The 18,625-nt window shown below is 45.4% G+C and overlaps 1 protein-coding gene across 1 annotated transcript in view; it reads right to left on the reverse strand.

Moving 5' to 3' along the window:
• Positions 1-18,625, reverse strand: part of Itpr2 (inositol 1,4,5-trisphosphate receptor type 2) — a 394,656-nt gene that overhangs the window by 313,068 nt on the left and 62,963 nt on the right. The window contains exons 3-8 of the mRNA XM_029478274.1: positions 9,006-9,121; positions 8,051-8,137; positions 5,500-5,658; positions 1,198-1,296; positions 703-786; positions 374-520 (exon numbers count right to left, since the gene is read on the reverse strand). Of these exons, the coding sequence (XP_029334134.1) occupies positions 374-520; positions 703-786; positions 1,198-1,296; positions 5,500-5,658; positions 8,051-8,137; positions 9,006-9,121 (692 nt within the window). The remainder of the gene's footprint in view (positions 1-373; positions 521-702; positions 787-1,197; positions 1,297-5,499; positions 5,659-8,050; positions 8,138-9,005; positions 9,122-18,625) is intronic.

An 18,625-nucleotide genomic window follows, 5' to 3' on the forward strand; every position in this document is an offset into this window, starting at 1 on the left:
GCATTCAAATAAAAAGTATGCACTGTTCTCTGTGGTGACGAGGTGAGTTTCTGCTGTGGCTCAGGCAGTACCACAGAGGCACACGGCTTCCAGTCTGATCAACAATGGCGAATTCACAATGGAACTTTTTTCCCTTTCCAATCCCTTGATTTATTTATTCTGCTTTATGAAGGGTTCCATTGTGGCAGATTCCTCTCAAGTTGGTCACAGCCATAAAGAAATAAATGTTAATTCACAAAAGCCATTCCATGTCATGGACGTGCCATCAGTGTTGCCCATAACAGCAAAAACAAACAACCTAGTGTATCTTTATCTATTTATCTAAATATTTAGTAAAAGTGCCACCACCACCACCACCCCAAAAAGTACACACCTCTATTTCCCAGAGTGCTTTAGAACTAGTGGCCGAAGTTGCTGATTGACGCAAGGTCGTCCGAAGGAAAATGTGCTGTTTTTTCTCATAGTCATCACAGGTCAGAAATTTCTCTTGTTCCGCATGAAACAGTCTCACAACATCACCCTAGAGAGACAGGCAAAGAAACGCTGTCCTTCCAACAGCCACGGAGACCAGAGATGCTGCAGTCCCTTCCTGGTACTCCAGGTCAGCGACTTTCCTTGAATGACTGTGTGCACATTTCAGAATACCAGGGACTGGTACTCGGTGAAATGTGAGCATCGAGATCTGTGTGGAGAGGTACTTACCCCCTTTAATACATCCTCTCGATAGGAACTGAATTTCATGAATAAAGTGATTTTCCAGCTAGTGTTACAATTAACAGCATTCACCTAGGAATGGAAAAAAGAGTGTTAAAAGATGTAAGACAGTAGACTCTATATTCTGTACCAGAAATCACCATTTCAAACAGGAAAAGGAGAAAAAAAGCAACTGTAGACAACAAAGTGTCGGCCTCCCTAAAAGCATCGTCAAAGGATCATTTGAATAACAGCTAGTACCTACAGATGCCATAGGGATTCTAAGGCCACTAAGGTGGTACTCGAGAGAATCTAGAAATATCACGATCTCCCTCCCTCCTTCTATCCCTCTCCCTTTTTCTCTTCTTCTATCCCTCCCCCTCTGTGTGCTCTTCCTTCCCTCCCTCTCCTTTCTGTCTTTACCTCTTTCCCCTCTCTTCCTCCCTCCCTCCCTCTAGAGAAGATCTATAACTGCCCCCTCCTTCCTTTCCCGATTGGATTCACCTCTTTGCAGCCTGGATTGTCCAAGAGCTCCACGTTGCTGGCATGCAGGGGCTGCCCAGCATTTACAGGCATCAGAACGACTTTATCTCCTACAACGATCTAGAAATCAGAAACACACTCTGATGGATGCTCTGTGGGGCTAAAAACTTCCCAGCAAGCCTCACCAGCAACCTGCCTCCCGGGCTGTCATCTTCTACAGCTTGACTCTTCTCCCTGAGAAGCATGTTCAAACACACACTGATGCCTACAGTCGCATCCTCTGGTGCCCTGCCAAAACCTGTCCAGTGAAGGTGGTCCAGTCCCATTCCTCATCGGTCCCCATGTCAGCCGGATTCCTCAGAAGCCATAATGGGGTTAGTTTCCTCCCACAAGACCTTGCAGCAGACATATTAAAGGTGGCTGCCAAGGCGCTCTTTAGAATTTCAACAGGGCAGCAGAGAACAAGATCAGTGTCTTCTCCCCGCTAAAAGGCAAGTCTGGTTAACTGATCATCGCCTAATCTCAGAATTATGAAGCCTCATGTCATCTTCTGTATTCAGGAAATATAAAGCAAGGCAAGACTTTATAAAATATTTATTCTGTGTCTGGCCTGGAGCCTTTGGGTCCCTCTAATTTGATATGTCCAAAACAAGAACTGTAGGAGCCTGTGGTTCTTTTGAAATAAGAATTGTCAGGGTTCCAGGGGAAAGCGCTAAATATCAATTCTATGTTTACATTTGTCTGTGCAATCATGACAAAGTCTACTTACTTGCATCTAACTCGGTTTGAGGCAATTAAAGTTCCCTTTTCTTAGTGGCAGTAATGGTGTGATCTAGTGACTAGTGACTGCTAAATTTCTTTAAAAGATGGTTGTTATGCCATCTCTGCTACCACGTGTGGGGCTTTCCCACTCTGAAGCAAAAATCAAAAGCCTTCCCTTTGCGTATTTCACACCAGTTGCATATTAGAACAGTTATAGATTAGTTTGGTCTGTAACTAAGAAAACCACTGGGACCCAGGGCATCTCCATGTTCCTTAAACCAAAACACTCGTTCACACTTCCAGTGTCATGTGACCCTAAGTAGATAATGTTGAGGAGTTATGTTGCCCCGAACTATCTGGAGATCTGAGTACGTCAGAGAAGCCTCAGGTTCACTAATCAGACGCAGAAAGACTGCCCTTGGGTTTGTGGGACAAGAACCTGCTGCTTGTGGGTCTGGTCTCTGGTTCTTGTCCGACCTTCCAAACATGAATGCAGGCAGACACTCGTGTACAAAAAATAAAGATAAAGAAATCTTTGTTTTAGAGAACAGTTAAGAGGGGCTAGGAAGAACACAAATGTGTCTAAGAAACAGTCCATGGTCTCAGTCCACATTACGAGATACACTGGAATTATTCTCAGGGGAGTAAGGCTCCAGGCCCGAAGTACCGAAGGATCGGGGTACTGTCTAAGAAGCTGTCTATTTGGCACATAACTGGAGGATGAGGGCATTTTATTTTACATCTTACAATTAGCCACCTTGGCACTCTAGCATATCTTAGCAAAGAAACTGAAGCATCTGTTGGGCGATGTAACGGATATGCCACATTCAAGCTGTGGCGCAACCTGTATCTGACTGTCCCTGCTTTGAAGTGGTACCTGGGACAATAAGAAGAACCTCACAATGGGAGTCAGAATGCCAGCGCCCTTGTTCCACCTCTGCAAAAGATGTCGGGCGCATCGCTGTGTAAAACAGCAAAGTCTGCTTGCTAGATAGAATCCCTCCCTAAGCTCTAGGCTTTTCTACTGACTTAAAAAGCAATCCCACCTCTTCACACCTTGCAGTCTACCATCAGCATAAAGGACCCTTGTCTACTTAGGTCAAGATTGAAAATGAAAAAGTGACTACTCAGTCGTGAAGAGGATAAGTGGAAATGAAACATTGATGTTTCCACTCATGGGTGTCCCTCATGCTTCTTCTGGTAACTTAGCAGCAGCCAAGGACTTTGTGTATGGTGGAGTGTGAGGGAGCCTGTAAGTGTTTTCCCCAAACTGTGCATTCCTATGGAGTGCAGCCTCGTGCACTTAGTACAACCAACAGCCTGGACTCCAGCTGATATCTGCATCACCCTCCGCTTGAACTCAGAGGTCTGCTTGTTGAATGTGCATGACCTAAATCGCTACCTCACGCATTGCTAAATAGCAGATTGCGATCTAAAAATCCCTCTAAACATAGAGATTCCCTCTTTATTTAATATACCTCTGCAGAAACTCAGTCGTGATTAAACCATTCAAAGAGATAGTATTTGCAACTGCCTTCAGCAAACTACAGTAGGTTGATGTTTCAAAATGCTGCCTATTCTAGCAAAGAGAGATAGAGAGTTGTGATACAAGTCCATGTGCAGTTGATATGGGACTGTGGGCATGCCAGCCTTCCTCTGCAACCTTCATCACACACAAAGCTACATGGAGGTGAACAGACGCAGTGACTGTTTCAGCAAGCAGCATGGTGGAAGACCTGCAGCTGGGCTACGTGGAGCGAATCCAGATAAGAACACAACTTAACGCATTGTGGGTGGCCACAAAAAAAAAAAAAAAACGGGCTCCAGTGAAAGACTTTGTTTCTACTGAAACTAATTGTCTTAGCAGTTGGTTACATTCAACTCTCTACCGATACCATCAAGAGGCTTCCAAGCGGGGAGAGAAAGAGAAAGGACACCACTGCTAACTAAAAAGCTGAGAGGCCCATTCCAGCATGCCATCTTATTCTTTAGTGGTTTGAGCTTACGATTCCTTTGGTTTGCTCTTTAGTTTTCATAGATGGTAACGAGGGGGTTGCAGGGTTGGATATAGCACTAGAAGGAAGGTATCCTCTATGGCTGCAGTTCACAAACTGCATTTTAATTGAGAGTTGATTGTAACTAACCATACACTCAGAGTAAAGATGCAGTGCAGCATGCTCTCTGCCCAGATCAACTATATGGGGGAGGGGAGCACTGACTTTCCAAGGAATCTGACACATTCCTGCATGCCATGCATAGCAAGCCTTACCTAAGGAAGACATCACCAGAAAACTTATTAACCCAATTAAATCACGGCGCCCATGTCCTGTGGAATTGAATTCACACTTTAAAATTCTCTAGAAAAAGAAGACATTTCAAACACACAAAATGCCTCCAAGCACACTAAAGATGTAACCAAAGGGTTGACTGTGAAAACTCTGACAGAGAATTTTATTTTCACCCCAGTCACTTTAACTTTCTCACATGGCAATATTGCTCATGTGGCCTGTGTAAGGAATTTTATTTTATGAACCAGCCTTTTTTGAGTATCTTCCAAGTGCTAAGGACTATCACAAAAATATCGAACTTTTAGCCAGAGGTGGTGGTGCACACCTGTAATTCCAGCAGCCCGTAAGCTAGTACTGAGGCAGGAGGATCAATGCAAGTTAGATATCAGCCTAAACCACATACCAAATGCTAGGTCGGACAGGAATACAGTGAGATCCATCTCAAAAAATAAGATGAAACTATTGTTCCTATGGAATTATTTCACTCCCCCCACCCCCTCTACAAAATAGCAGAGAGGACCTAAGCCCATGGTTCTCAACCTGTGGATCATGGCTCCTTTGGAACCACTGGAAAACACAGATGTTTACATCGCTATTCATAAAGTCACACAATTATAGTGATGAAGTAACAACAAAAATAATTTTATGGTTGGGGGTCACCACAACATGAGGCACTGTATGTGAGGGTCTCAGCGCTGGGAAGGCTGAGAACCGCTGACGTAAGCAGTCATGACACCACAGCCTTTTGCACAACCCACTCTGCAGGCATCATCAACAACAACGAGAGCATGCCACAGTCCCTCCCTCAGATGCTGCACACCATGACAACACTGTAAGGAGTTGGCTGTGAAGACACGGAACGGAGCTTTGTCATGACTCTCGTTGTTCCCCTGTTCATTCCGAAGGCCCGGAGGCACAGCGGTCCTCTTCCTTGCAAGCAAGCTCAATCTTGACTAAGCAGAATAACTTGCCTCTTTGAAAAGACTTCACACACTCTGCCTGGAGATGCCTCTAACTTGAGCTGATATCTGGCCTGTGATTTCTGAGCATGGTGTCAACTGTAAACCAATGCATTTAGCCTAGTTTAAAAAATATAGTCACCCATGTGTGCAAAAAAATGCAATAATGTAACCCATTACTTCATATGCTACCTTAATTCGTTAAGAATTAACTGGCTGAAAACTACATTTCCCATCTCTGTGTGTTCTTCCTGATATGTTCTCTAAGAACATCACACGATGTTTGTTTCCCTCGTGGCTTTGCACACACGTACATTATCACCCTCGCTTCTCAGCTTCCAGAAGGGATGGATGTAGAACCAGGAGCCTTCGTTCCCTGCAGCATCCAGTGACACACGCATGGCATTCTTCTCCAGCAAGGCAGGTAACCTCTTGTTCACCGTCAGGTACTTGTTGCTTTTTATGTGCAGCAGCTGTGGGGGGAGGGATGTATATTAGTGATTGTATCCACGGTCTCCTCAGTAGTTATAGCCCTAAATCTGCACACCACTGCTTACGATGAAAACTAAACAGGCGACCTATTCCAAAGGCTCAGCAAGCACCCACTTTCCGAGCTGCTTCTTGCCTCTACCCTGAGTTCTGCTCTAAGGGTGATGCTGACTGGTGTGAGGCAGGTACACCAGGGGATGCTGAAGACATCTTCTCCTACTAAGACATAACAAACTAAAACCGGGCTTTCCAAAATGACCTGGAGCGTCCCCCAGATCACACTCATTACCAACACTTGACAACCACAAAATCCACTAAAGAAAACCTGAGAGAATGTGCGTCTACCTGTGTGTCTAAGCACTTCTGCATACAGACAGCATTAACTCCTGCTCTGTGGCATCAACAGAGTCAGCAGGGAGCCACTGACCTCCCAGTTCTCAGATGCATACAGAACGAACAGCCCTCGCCTCTCCCATCTCCACAGATGCTGTGGACAGAGTTTTCCCTAGATATAGCCTTACTGAATAGAAATATGAAGATAAAATAAACTTCCCATCTACTTTAATCTTTCAAAAGAGAGTGGTCATTTTAGTACCCACAAGATGAGGCTGGAGTAATTTCAGAGTCAAAGGGAAATCTTTAATTGAAAAAAAAAAATCATCGTTTTGCAAAATTCAACGCACTACCCTTGGTTCTCTTTGTCCCAATAAAGGCACACAGACCCATGAGTCTGGGAAATAGCTCAGCTGATCAAGTGTCGCCTTTACAAGCATGAGTTCAGTCCCCTCAAGTTAAAAAGTCAAAATAGGAATGAGGATGAGATGACACACACTTGTTATCCCAGCACAGGGGAGGCAGATCCATGGGCTCCTGGCAGTCAGCCTAGCTGAATCAACTAGTTCCAGGCCTATGAGAGATCCTGTCCCCAAAACAAGGTGGGACAGCTCCTAAGGAACAACTGAGACGAGGCTGACCCCAGGCTTACACACACAGACACTCATGCACGCTCACACGCACACTCTCACACACTCGCACACTCCATACTCACACACATCCACACAAACACACCCTCACACTCATGCACACATACACCCACCCTCACATTCACACATGCACACTCACACACAAACACAACTCATGCACTCATTCATGGACACTCATACACACACACACACACATACACACACACTCAAGCCTGAGTATGCAGCTATATGGCCCTGGGCTCAGAAGACAGACATTTGTACTTGAAGTACTTGAGAAGAAGCTCAAGTAAGTTACCAAAACTCTCTGAAGAGACACTCGCTGGAAGACTACTTGGGAGTGTGTAGCCCTACCAAGCTGAAAGCCACTCTCTCTATCACTAAATGAGGTCCCACATTCAAGAGTCTGAGGCCCATCCTGCCCTGTGGGGGAACAGCTTTGCCCTGCCCTCTGGCACAATGCCATTGGTCCAGGACAAAACATCAGGAGACATTGTTCTTTAAAGCAGACTTATAAAGTACCTCATTGTGGCAATTACTGTAAGGAACCTGTGAGGCCGTTGTTTACCATTTTAAACAGCATCGTCTTTATAAGCTCACAAGAGAAACACTTTCCTGGTCTCACTTCTGGGAATGGCTGTGTTTCTAGACTCTAAATGGGAGCTATGCTGCAGAACCCACACACACACCAGGGCAGTGGCAGGGGTCATTCCTGGTGGCCAAGCAGCAGCTGAAATGCTCTGGGCTGGGGGTTTATCAAACTTTCCAAACAGGTTTTCTAAACAAGCCTCACCCTTGACTTCACCTCACCCAGCTACCACAGGGCCTCTTCAATGACTGGGGCTTCATCTCCCAGGGTGCTGTGTTTCTTGGAAAAGGTCTCACATTCTTTTTGGAATAAGGTGTGGCACTTACTAGCAAATTAAAAAAAAAAAAAAAAAAGCCAGAAAGATCCAAATGAAAGAGGAGAACGGAATGCAGCAAAGATAAATCAGGGTTTGTGCATGAACTGACAGTGAAGGCTGAAAGCCAATTGAAGACTTCCTGTTACGTGTACAACTTGAAAACCTTCTTATCCACCTGGAGAAAGAGACATCGCCAATATCTAGCTGGAGCCCAACCCTCTAAAGAGCTGTTTCTCATGGGCCTTAGAAATCCTTTTTGCACAGTCTTGTCTTGTCACTGAATGGATTCCCTATGTTCTGGGCTTGGGGGCCTGGTGCAAGACACATTCAATACATACATGGTGCAATGGATGTTTACTGAAAACGTCCTACTAATTACCATCCCCAAAGAATAAGCATGGCACCTCAGATACTGGCACACTGCCCCGTGGGTGATTTCACAAGTCACCTGCAAACTACTTTCCTCTCTGATGACAAAAATGGAGACTCACTTGGATAACGTTGCTGTATTTCACGATTTCTCCCAAAAGTTTCCTGTTCTCAGACTCATTCTGTTTCTGTTCCAGCTCTGCAGCATGCTACAAGAGAACAACCGAGTGTTCAGGGTGGAAACACCACAGCAAGCATCGAGGATGGCTTACAAAGCATTCTCAGTAACAAGAGTAAGTCAGACTGAGTGCACCCCTGGGGAGCGGAGCCGGTGAGAGGCAAGGGTTAAATGATTATAATACAAGGTGGCAACTTCACACATTTTGCAGGGAGAGGAGAGTTCAAAACAGAGTTTCTCTATGTAGCCCAGGCTGTCCTGGAACTTACTCTGTAGACCAGGCTAGTCTTGAACTCAGAGATCCACCTGTCTCTGCCTCCCAAGTGCTGGGATTAGAGACAGGCGCCACCACGCCCAGCAAGGAAGTTTTCTGTTACTGAGAGCACCCAGATGCCGGTGCCCCATATATCACACTTTGCAGTCTTTGCTGAATTCAGCCAAACCTGTCTTGGGCAGTTTGTATCTATACTGTGAGTTTCATTTAAGTAGAAGGCTCTGTGGAACTAGGAATTTTTTTACTGTGTAACATGAAACTATTTAAAAAGTGGGTGAATTAAAACCTCAAAGCATAGCTTCCAATTCTGAGAGTGCCTGGCGTTTAAGTGATACAAGGCAAGTTCATACTCAGTCAAACCAAAAAAAGAAAAAGAAAAAGCCTTTATATTCTCCATAGTCCATTAGGAAAAAAAAAATAATAAGTACTTGGTGGAATAAAATATGATTTGATTTACTAATTAGATTAATTCATTTTCAGCTTGGTGAGGAGCTTACAGTTAGTCTGGCACACCCTAAAAAATAACAGCTGAAAGGACCTGCCTGTGCCCCTCACCTCGGTCTATCTGAACTCTATGACTCTGCCAGCTCTCCTGCCTGCCGCAGGAGGAGGATGGAGCGCTTACCTGGAGCTTCTTCAGCAGGGCAGCCTCGGTATGGTTCCCCTGTTTTGCCTGCTTGGCTTTCCAGTATTGCTTCTGGGCAGAGTATCGATTCATAGGGCACACCTTGAACAGGCAGTCTGGGGAAACAACAGACAGAGTGATAACTAGGGCTCCCAGCGCTCTCTAGACCCTTTGCAAGGCTGGTTTGGAGTGTTGGTATCTCAGCATCTGGAAGGCCATGCAGAGGTCATGTCAGTCATTCTCTGAGGAACTCTTAACTCACTCCACAACATCCTCTTCACATACCTGTTTACATCTCATTAAAGCAGACTTTCCCTCGTCAGGGTTTTGTGGAACACCACTCACAAGGAAAGCAGTGCAGTGCGATAGAAGGCAATTCTTAGATGGCTTCAGACTTTTGAGACAGTGTCCTCACATAGCCCAGGCTAGCCTCCCTCTTACTATGTAGACAAGGGTGACCTTGATTTCCTGATCCTCCTGCCTTTTCCTTGTCAATGCTAGGATTTTGGGCACAGCCACCACCCCTCGCCAGTGAGGTGTTTCTCAACTGAAAGGAGGTATTTGATCTTGGAACGTGAACAGTGAAGCCAAATGTGACCATCCTACACTCAGGAGGCTGAGGCAGTGGGATAGTGAGTTCAAGGCCAGATGAAAACGATGCCTTGTCTGCGCCTATACTGTGACTCCTTCTCCATGCTCAGGGTAGTTGTTGCAAGAAATAACAACCACACAACCATGACAGCCACAGGGTTCCCTCCAGGCTCCAGATACCTGGGCTGAATGCAGGGTGGAAACCTGAAAGTCAGTGTAATAGGAAGGAACAACACCGAACAAAACAGAAGCCGAGACTGTAGTCCTGATACCAAAGACCAAATAAGCATGCAGGACGGAACTCATGACCACAGGTGAGCATGGCGGAGACCCCTCAAAAGCAGAAGAGCACAGCAGAGACCCCTCCTAGCGGGAAGAGCCAGCTCACAGCTCTCCAGACGCAGCTGATGTCACAGAATTATGAGGTGACTTCAACAAAAAATAGAGGTCAGCTCCCATGGTCTGCAGGGCCCTAGGTGCCCTTCCTGCTGCAATGGCAGAGCTCTTCCAGCCACAGTCAGGAAGAAGATAGGGATGGCTGCTCAGCCCTTCCTCCACTCACACTGACCAGGATCCCAGCCAGGGAACAATGACATTCTAGTTAATCCAGACATCACAGATAAGAGAGCAATAAACGAAACCAGACTCAAACATTGTCTCCATATTTCTTACACACACATACACACACACACACATACCCTCACACACATATACTCACACACACTCACATATACACATACACTCTCATACACACACTCATAACACAATACACTCACACACACATATACTCTCACATATACACTCCACATATACACACACTCACACACACTCACATACATACACTCTCACACACTCATACACACATACTCACAATACACTCACACAAACTCATATACACATATACACACATACTCTCACATATACACTCATACACACACAAACATTTACACACACATACGCTCTCACATATTCAGTCACACACATACAGTCTCACATATCACTCACACACATACACACACAAATACAAACACATACACACTCATACTCACACACACTCACATACATACACTCTCACACACTCATACTCACACATACTCAGTACTTTAAAACGTAGCTGGAAAGATGGCTCAGTGGTTAAGTGTACTTGTTGCTCTTGCAGAGGACCCAGGTTCAAGTACATGGTGGGGAATGATTAACTGTAACCCCAACTTTGAGGAACCAGCATCCTCTTCCGAGCTTCTTGGTCACCCACCAGGCATGCACATATAAGATACAGCCCTTACCACAAGGATCCTGGACTAAGCCTCTGAAACTGTAAGCTAGCCCCAGCTAAAAGCTTTCTTTTATAGCCGGGCGGTGGTGGCACACGCCTTTAATCCCAGCACTTGGGAGGCAGAGGCAGGTGGATTTCTGAGTTCGAGGCCAGCCTGGTCTACAAAGTGAGTTCCAGGACAGCCAGGGCTATACAGAGAAACCCTGTCTCGAAAAACCAAAAAAAAAAAAAAGAATTACTGTAGTCGTGCTGTCTCTTCACAGCAATGGAACACTGACAAAGACAATGAGCGAGTATGACTAAAAATTTGTTTGTTTATTTTTTGTTTGTTTATTTATTTGTTTGTTTGTTTTTTGAAACAGGGTTTCTCTGTGTAGCCTTGGCTGTCCTGGAACTCACTCTGCAGACCAGGCTGGCCTCAAACTCAGAAATCCGTTTGCCTCTGCCTCCCAAGTACTGGGATTAAAGGCGTGTGCCACCACAGCCTGGCATGATTAAAATTTTTTAAAAATTGAAAAAAAAAAAGAAATCCAGGAAATATAATAATCTTAAAATATACACAAAGAATCTATTTATTTTTATCTATGTATTATTTATTTATTGGTGGGGATGCTGTGAAGGCCAGAGGACAACTTGTGGGGGTTGGTTCTCTCCTTCCACCTTGTAAGTTCCAGGAATCTGACTCATGTCCTCGGGCCTCGCAGAGAGCTCCTTTACCCCACAAATTCTATTAATTGCCCTATTTTCATATACAGAAATTGATTTGTAGTTTAGGTGGCTCGGTGGTTAAGAGCACTTCCTGCTCTTCCAGAGGACCAGAGTTTGGCTCTCAGCACTCCTGCTGGACCTATGACTCACAGCCTGTATGTAACTCCAGTTCTAGGAGAGCTGATGCCTCCTCCTGCCCTCCACAGGTACTGCTCACTAACTGCGCACTTCTTCTCTCTGTCTCTGTCTCTGTCTCTGTCTCTCTCTCAGACACACACACACACACACACACACACACACACAGAGTGCGTTGGGCTGGGACCTCTGGCTGCTGTGCTGGGGTCAGGGACAAGGAGATCATCACAGTATCCCAAGGCTGTGCTGATGGCAATGGAGGCTAAAAGTAAAATCGGGAGACATTCAGAGACCTGCTGATCTTCGTGCAGGGAAAGATGCCCTCCACTGCACTACAGGTAGGCCTGTAGATACACAGAGCCCTGCCTGCCACCACACAACAGTAGCATGGGAGGAGGAAGATGTCCAGCGACCCTCCCACAGCCAAGCCATGGGGTGCAGGCACATGTGGGAGAGAGAGAGAGAGAGAGAGAGAGAGAGAGAGAGAGAGAGAGAGAGAGATATTGAGAACAGCAGTTTCAGCACTGTAAAGGGGATAGAACTGGAGACACAAGGCAGGAGAGGAATAGCATGTAGTGAGTAGCCACGCCCCCAACCCCCACCCCCACCCCGCCTGAGGCCCTGGTGAAATCCTGGCCTGTGCTGCTGCTCTGAAGGCCTTGTCTGGGTCAGTGGCTATGTGGCAGCAGGGGTTGGAGGCACATATTAACACTAGAGACCATGGGGAAGTCCCTGGGTTGGGCGGCCAACCAGGACCATGTGTTCTTCCAGGATCTGTGCAGAACTGGCCCAGCCCCTCACAGACTGCAGCACTTGGGAGAGTGGGTCCCATGCCTTGACTGGGCAGCCTAGTGAAGCTGACTCTGGAGGTGTGGGTTCAGGTGAGCTGGCCTTGAGGGCAGCAGAAAAGTTGACCCTGCCTCCTGATGATGGTGATATTGGGTGGCCTAGTTAGAGCTGTGCTGTAGAGCTCCCCCTGGTGGTACGGATAAGGGAGAACCAGTGGACTGACCGGCTCAACCAACACCCAGGCCTAGATCCAGGGCTCTTAGTTGGCCCACGGCAAAATCTGTGTTATCTGTGAACTGTTGGGGTATGTGAAAGTGCCAGTCCTGCTGATCCAAAACTGAAGGGTCTCCATGACACTGGACAACAACAGAAGAACCCAAAGGAGTCCCAGTGAGGATCTGATAATGTTGATGGGGTCACAGAAGCCAGAGACCTGGAACCAGACCAAAGACTCATTGCAATGAACATTCACAATTGAAGATGTGTGGACAGAGGGACACACTGCTGGACACACTGTGACACACTACAGCTTCCACAAGAGATGTTTTCTATGCTCTGTCTTATTTTTATTAGAGTGTGTGTGTGTGTGTGTGTGTGTGTGTGTGTGTGTGTTTTCTTTTGAGGGGAGGTTGCAAGGGCAGATACAAGGGGAGAGGTAAGGGGAGATGAGTGAGGCTGGGGTGCGGGGTGCATGATGTGAAATTCACAGAAAATCAGTAAGTTTTATAAAAATATACTAATAACAATAAATGATTGTTTATTTGGTCTGGCAGTTCTAAGGATTGAATGCTAGCCAGGCACTAAGCTATAGCTCCACTAAGATATAACCCCAGCCCAAAATTGATAGTTTATACGGAGCAGAAAACAGACATCATCAAACTGCTAACCCAGGCTGGAAGACCATCGCAACTTCACCGTGACTCAGAAGTACCTGGCACATGCTGGTGAGGACCAAAGGCTACAGTTGAGACGTGTTATCGTTGGCAGTGTAGCCCTACGCGGCTCAGAAATTATTTCCTACACTAGTGACTACAAAGAGGGTTATACAGAGTTATAAAGCACAACCCTGAAAGAACATCTGTGAGTTACTGCTGTAGACTCTTTCGACAAATATGAGGTAGTGACCAAACTTCGCCGTCTCGGTACAACAAAACCGCAAAACGCAAATCGATGCTCTCGCAGAGCAGAGCCCTGTGATCCACGGCCCACCCTCATCAACTCAATCATTTGCTAAAAGAGGAGAAACAGGTCTCTCACTTGCCACAGATTCCTATCGTAGTACAACAGGAAAGGGACTTCTGACCCAGAAAATACTTTTTGTAAATACCAAAACACTCCAATGCCACTCCTTTGAAATGGCTTCTTTGGGAAGCCAGGAAAATGTCTGTGCAGACAGCAGTGAGACCCAAGTATGTGGTGGTTAGGAAACACCAAACATCCAACCTTGCTTACTGCATTCCCCACAGGAGTCCAGCCTGAGTGCTTCGACTGATGATCCCTTAGGAAACCCTCTGTGAAGTTTCCCATGGTGGGGTCTGGAGATGTTGAATAAAGACGCACGTGGCAGATGTCAGAAAAGGCTTCCCAAGGAGGAAACAAACACAGAAGGGGGATGCAAGGTCACTGCAGCAGAAACAGCAGCTGTGCAAGGCGCTCCAGTGCACGAAGCCTAGCACCTTGGCTGGGATGTGCAAACCAAGTGTTTGGCTGAGGTCCAGACCTGCAGGGAGAGGCCATGGGCTCAGGTGTACCACCACAGCCCATGGAAAAATGCTGAGCTTTCAATGAGCTTCAAGCTTTGACAGAACTCAAAAGGTGAAGAGAGCAGGAGACAGAAATGCCTTGAACCACTGCGGTCAGACTTGGTAAGGCTCTACACTAGAATGGACGGGATCAATGCCCAGTAGCCTTGTGGCTTCGGGGCTGTACACAGGGGAAGGGAGGGGTGAAGTGGGCCAGGTGAACAAGCTTCCACCCATCCTGCCTGACAGGCAAAGCCTCCTATTGCAAAATCCCTTTCACAGCAGGGCTTTAGTCAACTGCCCCTGGGAATCTCCCACAGGTAACATTTCATTTTATAAGTTAGTAAATAAAGCATGAGAATTAGGACTGCAAGACAGTTTGGATCGACAGACCATCCGTCAAACAACTGTGGAAAAAGCTGGGGAGTGGAACTTATGTGTGGTTAGTTTTCTCGCTTTGCCTTCTTCAGGAGAATGTTAGAATATACATACTAATCGTGGGCTAGTCGGATGTTTTGTCCAGTTCTAAGTTTACTGCCTAATGAAAGTGTTAATAATGCCAGCCACACCTACTTCACAGGGCTGCTGAGATGGACAGGAAGATTAAATCTGTGAACTTGAAAGCCTGTCATAAATGTGAGGCAGTATGATTAATGTTGCCTCCTTCTCTCAGAGGTGACTAAGCCCTCAGCAAGCAGCAAAAAGCGATCTTAGGTTCAAACTGAACACACCCCAAGAGTGTGCAATGAACAACACGTTCGAACTTTCGGTGGGAGACGTTCCAGTCTGTTTTTGTATAAAATTTGTGAAGTCTCTGTAACAGAACAGCATTGGACAAGGGAGACACTTTCCATTGTATTGTAAGTACAGTGTGACTCAGGCTCTGTCACAATACCAGTGTGAGTGGCACCTCCAACAGGCCCGCTTTTCCCTGCTTGCAGAATTCAGCTAGTTCAGACTCACCCAGACCTTTCCAACCCTGCTGTTACAGTTAGTTAGCTCGCTAAAAAGCTGGTGGTGACTCACACCTGTAATCCAAGTACTTGAGAGCCTGAGGCAGAAGGCTTGCCATGGCTTTGAGCCTAGCCTAGGCTACAGCATGAGACCCTGTCTCAAAACCCAAAACAAAACTGAAGTTAGCTTTCTACACCTGCTCATTCTCTCAACTTGAAAGGGACTCTCCAGTCAGAAACTCCCTCAGAGCCGCTTTGTAACTAGACAACGGCCTCTTCATCATGCTAAGGCTCAACAACAAAAAAAGTTTTAAAACAAAGGAAAAGGAAAAGTTTGCTTCATGGGACAGTCATGGGAAGCACAAATGATTTGAGTTTAATTCCTTGACAAGTTTAACTTTCACCTCAGAGGCCAACGTTCTGTAGGAACAAGGCAACTCTGGACACATTAGTCATCCAGCAAGACTGGGGCGTTCACCATGCAGTGTCAGAGGAAACACAACATCAGGACCTCTTTTCTAATTACCCTGGAAGGAAATGAAGCAACCAGAGGCACTCGCTTCAAACTCATTTCAAACACTTGCGGAGGGAAGACCCTTGAAACCTCTCAATAGTGTGTGACAGAAACTCCACACTGGGTGATCCCCAGAACTAACCTCCCCACACCCAACTTGAGGCCCTGCAAACCTAGCAGTACAATAACCTATACCTCCACTTCTGGTAGCCACCTACTCAAGTTTGAAGTGTTGTTCTTCGTATCCCTAAAATATTTGCCTCTGAGGCTGTTTCTGTCTCCCAGAAACCACCTTCAGCACTCTGGTCAAGGCCAGTGTATAAATCTCACTGTCTTGGCCAAGAGTAAAGAGAAGTCATGTTTTCTCATGTCTCCTCCTTCTTAAAGATTAAGACGTAAGTGAGGCAGAACGTATTAAATCATCTGCAAGCTGCCATTCAGCAAGGTGTACATCCACCTAATGCTCGTCCATGCTGACTTGTAAAATGAGCTCATGCTGACTTAAAGAGAGTTGCTGCCCGAGACTTTCACTCCCTGCATGTGGACAGACTCAAGGGTGAGGCTCTGGGAAAGTTCTCCTCCTCTTTACAAGAGGATGCAGTGGAGACCAGTGGTCTTTCCCAGTGACTGACAGACGAAGCTGTTAGAAGACTCCTTCAGGTAGGAGACAGGAAAACACGGCAACAATTAATCTCAGGCTTGACTGTGGGGACAGTATGCAACAGGTGTAGCTCTGCCTGTTTCAGACTAAGAAACTCATTTGGAAATGTACTGTCTACATCAAACTCTTAATGTTGAGAAGTTGTCAGAGAGAGAGAGAGAGAGAGAGAGAGAGAGAGAGAGAGAGAATGCTCCAGCATGGAATGTCAAACCAAACTTTGACCTTGACCTTGCCTAGACAGGTTACAAAGGCCAGCAGAAATGTCTGGCCTATGTTAACAAACATTAAAGTTCATCAAAGTACAGTGTGGGCCACCATCCATGAGCACAGCAATCTCCTCCCTGTGGGCAGCCATCTACTCATCACTGAAGGGAAGAGAAACTGTCTTTCATAGCTCTAGGCTGTGCAACACTGCAGTGTTAAACCTCCAAGGAGACTCAGATAAAATCCAACCTTCTGTTCTCTGAGATAAAGGAGCTAAAACTCAGGGTGTGAGCTGTCAAGATCTTTGCTGATAAGACTCTAGATTAGAACACGTGACACAAGTTCAACATATAGGATTTGTGAGTCTCTGGGCAAATGACAGGGTATGCTAGGTGTCTTTCCATCACTGTGACACAATACCTGAGGTAGTCAAGTTAGTAAACAACTGCAAGTTCTGTTGCACTTGGATCTGTGGTGCCACAGGAAACCACGGTGGGACTGTGTGAAGGGCAGAACCACTAACCTCATCATAGACAGCAAGCAAAGAGAAGGGCAAGAAGGAGATGGAGCACCAACTGCCCTTCCATGGTAGACCAGGTACCTAACTTCCACTAGGCCCCACTGTTGGCCTCTCTACTCTACAATAGAGCCACATCCTGGAGATAAAGCCTTCCACACAGGTTTTGGGGGCCATTAAAGATCCAAACAATAGCATAGACCTTGATGGTAAAGACATTACTGTTCATCCTTTCGATTTGCTGGCTATTAGCAAACACTGTGTAAACAGTGAAGGGTATTACTGGCAACAAAAGCCATTTCCTCTTCACCCTCCACCCTTGAGAGATAGTCAGGGTTACGGAGATGAAAACAGTGTCCTTATACACACAAAGTGTGGCTAAGAAATTGGTCTGGAATTTGAACCAAGAGTTTCCAAATCCAATTTCATAGATAGCTGATGGATCAAAGCAACCATATGCTATTCATTCTTGACGGTGAATATTGCTCTTAATTCTACCTGTGCATCCCAAGGTCACTCAGAACCAGTTGGAACTAGCTTCTACCACAAGCCCTGTATCCTAAACAGAATCCTTCTGAGTTCTGCACTTCAGCTTGTACCTCATCATCACAGCAAGACCCAGGTCTATTGTCACCACAATAGAGGTGATTGTTCAATTAAACAGCAAGGCCTGAACGTGGCCAGCAAGCACAGACAGTGGAAAAATACTGGCCAGACAACAAGAAATGGCTTCTCATCCATGAAGCCATGCAACACAAACAACTTGCAGATAAATAACTATGTGATATATCGACAGATATGTATACACACACACACAAGTGCACGTGTACACATACAGTACTTATGTTACATTAAAAGAAACTGATGAATAGTATTTCAGGAAAATTTTATTAATGTATATTTAATAAAATAAGTGCAAACACATCAATGAGAATGTTACAAAGTCTTATTCTCCTTGAGATTAGTTTCCTGATTTAAATGTTAACAAGTAAATTCTCAGGAACAAAGCTCCATTGTATCTGGAAGAGAAACAAATTTAAGCACATTATGGATAATTTACAGTCTGGTTTATGTTTGGGGTCCAGCACTCAACAGACCACTTTAGTGGGTAAGCGGCATTTCGCTATAAAAAAAAAAAAAAAGCAAGTATTTTTTTTCAATTAGTTTATCTGGATGTGTCCTGTTCACACTGATGATTAAATTGTAATGGATGAATTCATTTCAGGAATCAAATATACATTTCTAAATTTCATTAAACATAAGAGCTGAGTGAGAAGAAAGGGAACTGAATTTATATACATACATATAAACTAGATACATATAAAAATATACTTACAATATGATGTTCTTATGTGTGTATATATATACATACATATATATACACACATATATTTTTTTCTATGACAAAAGTCAAACAGAAATATTTATTTCAGCCAGGTGTGGTGGCACACGCCTTTAATCCCAGCACTTGGGAGGCAGAGGCAGGCGGATTTCTGAGTTCGAGGCCAGCCTGGTCTACAGAGTGAGTTCCAG

Source organism: Mus caroli, chromosome 6, assembly GCF_900094665.2.
Source record: "Mus caroli chromosome 6, CAROLI_EIJ_v1.1, whole genome shotgun sequence".
NCBI classification, from domain to species: domain Eukaryota; kingdom Metazoa; phylum Chordata; class Mammalia; order Rodentia; family Muridae; genus Mus; species Mus caroli.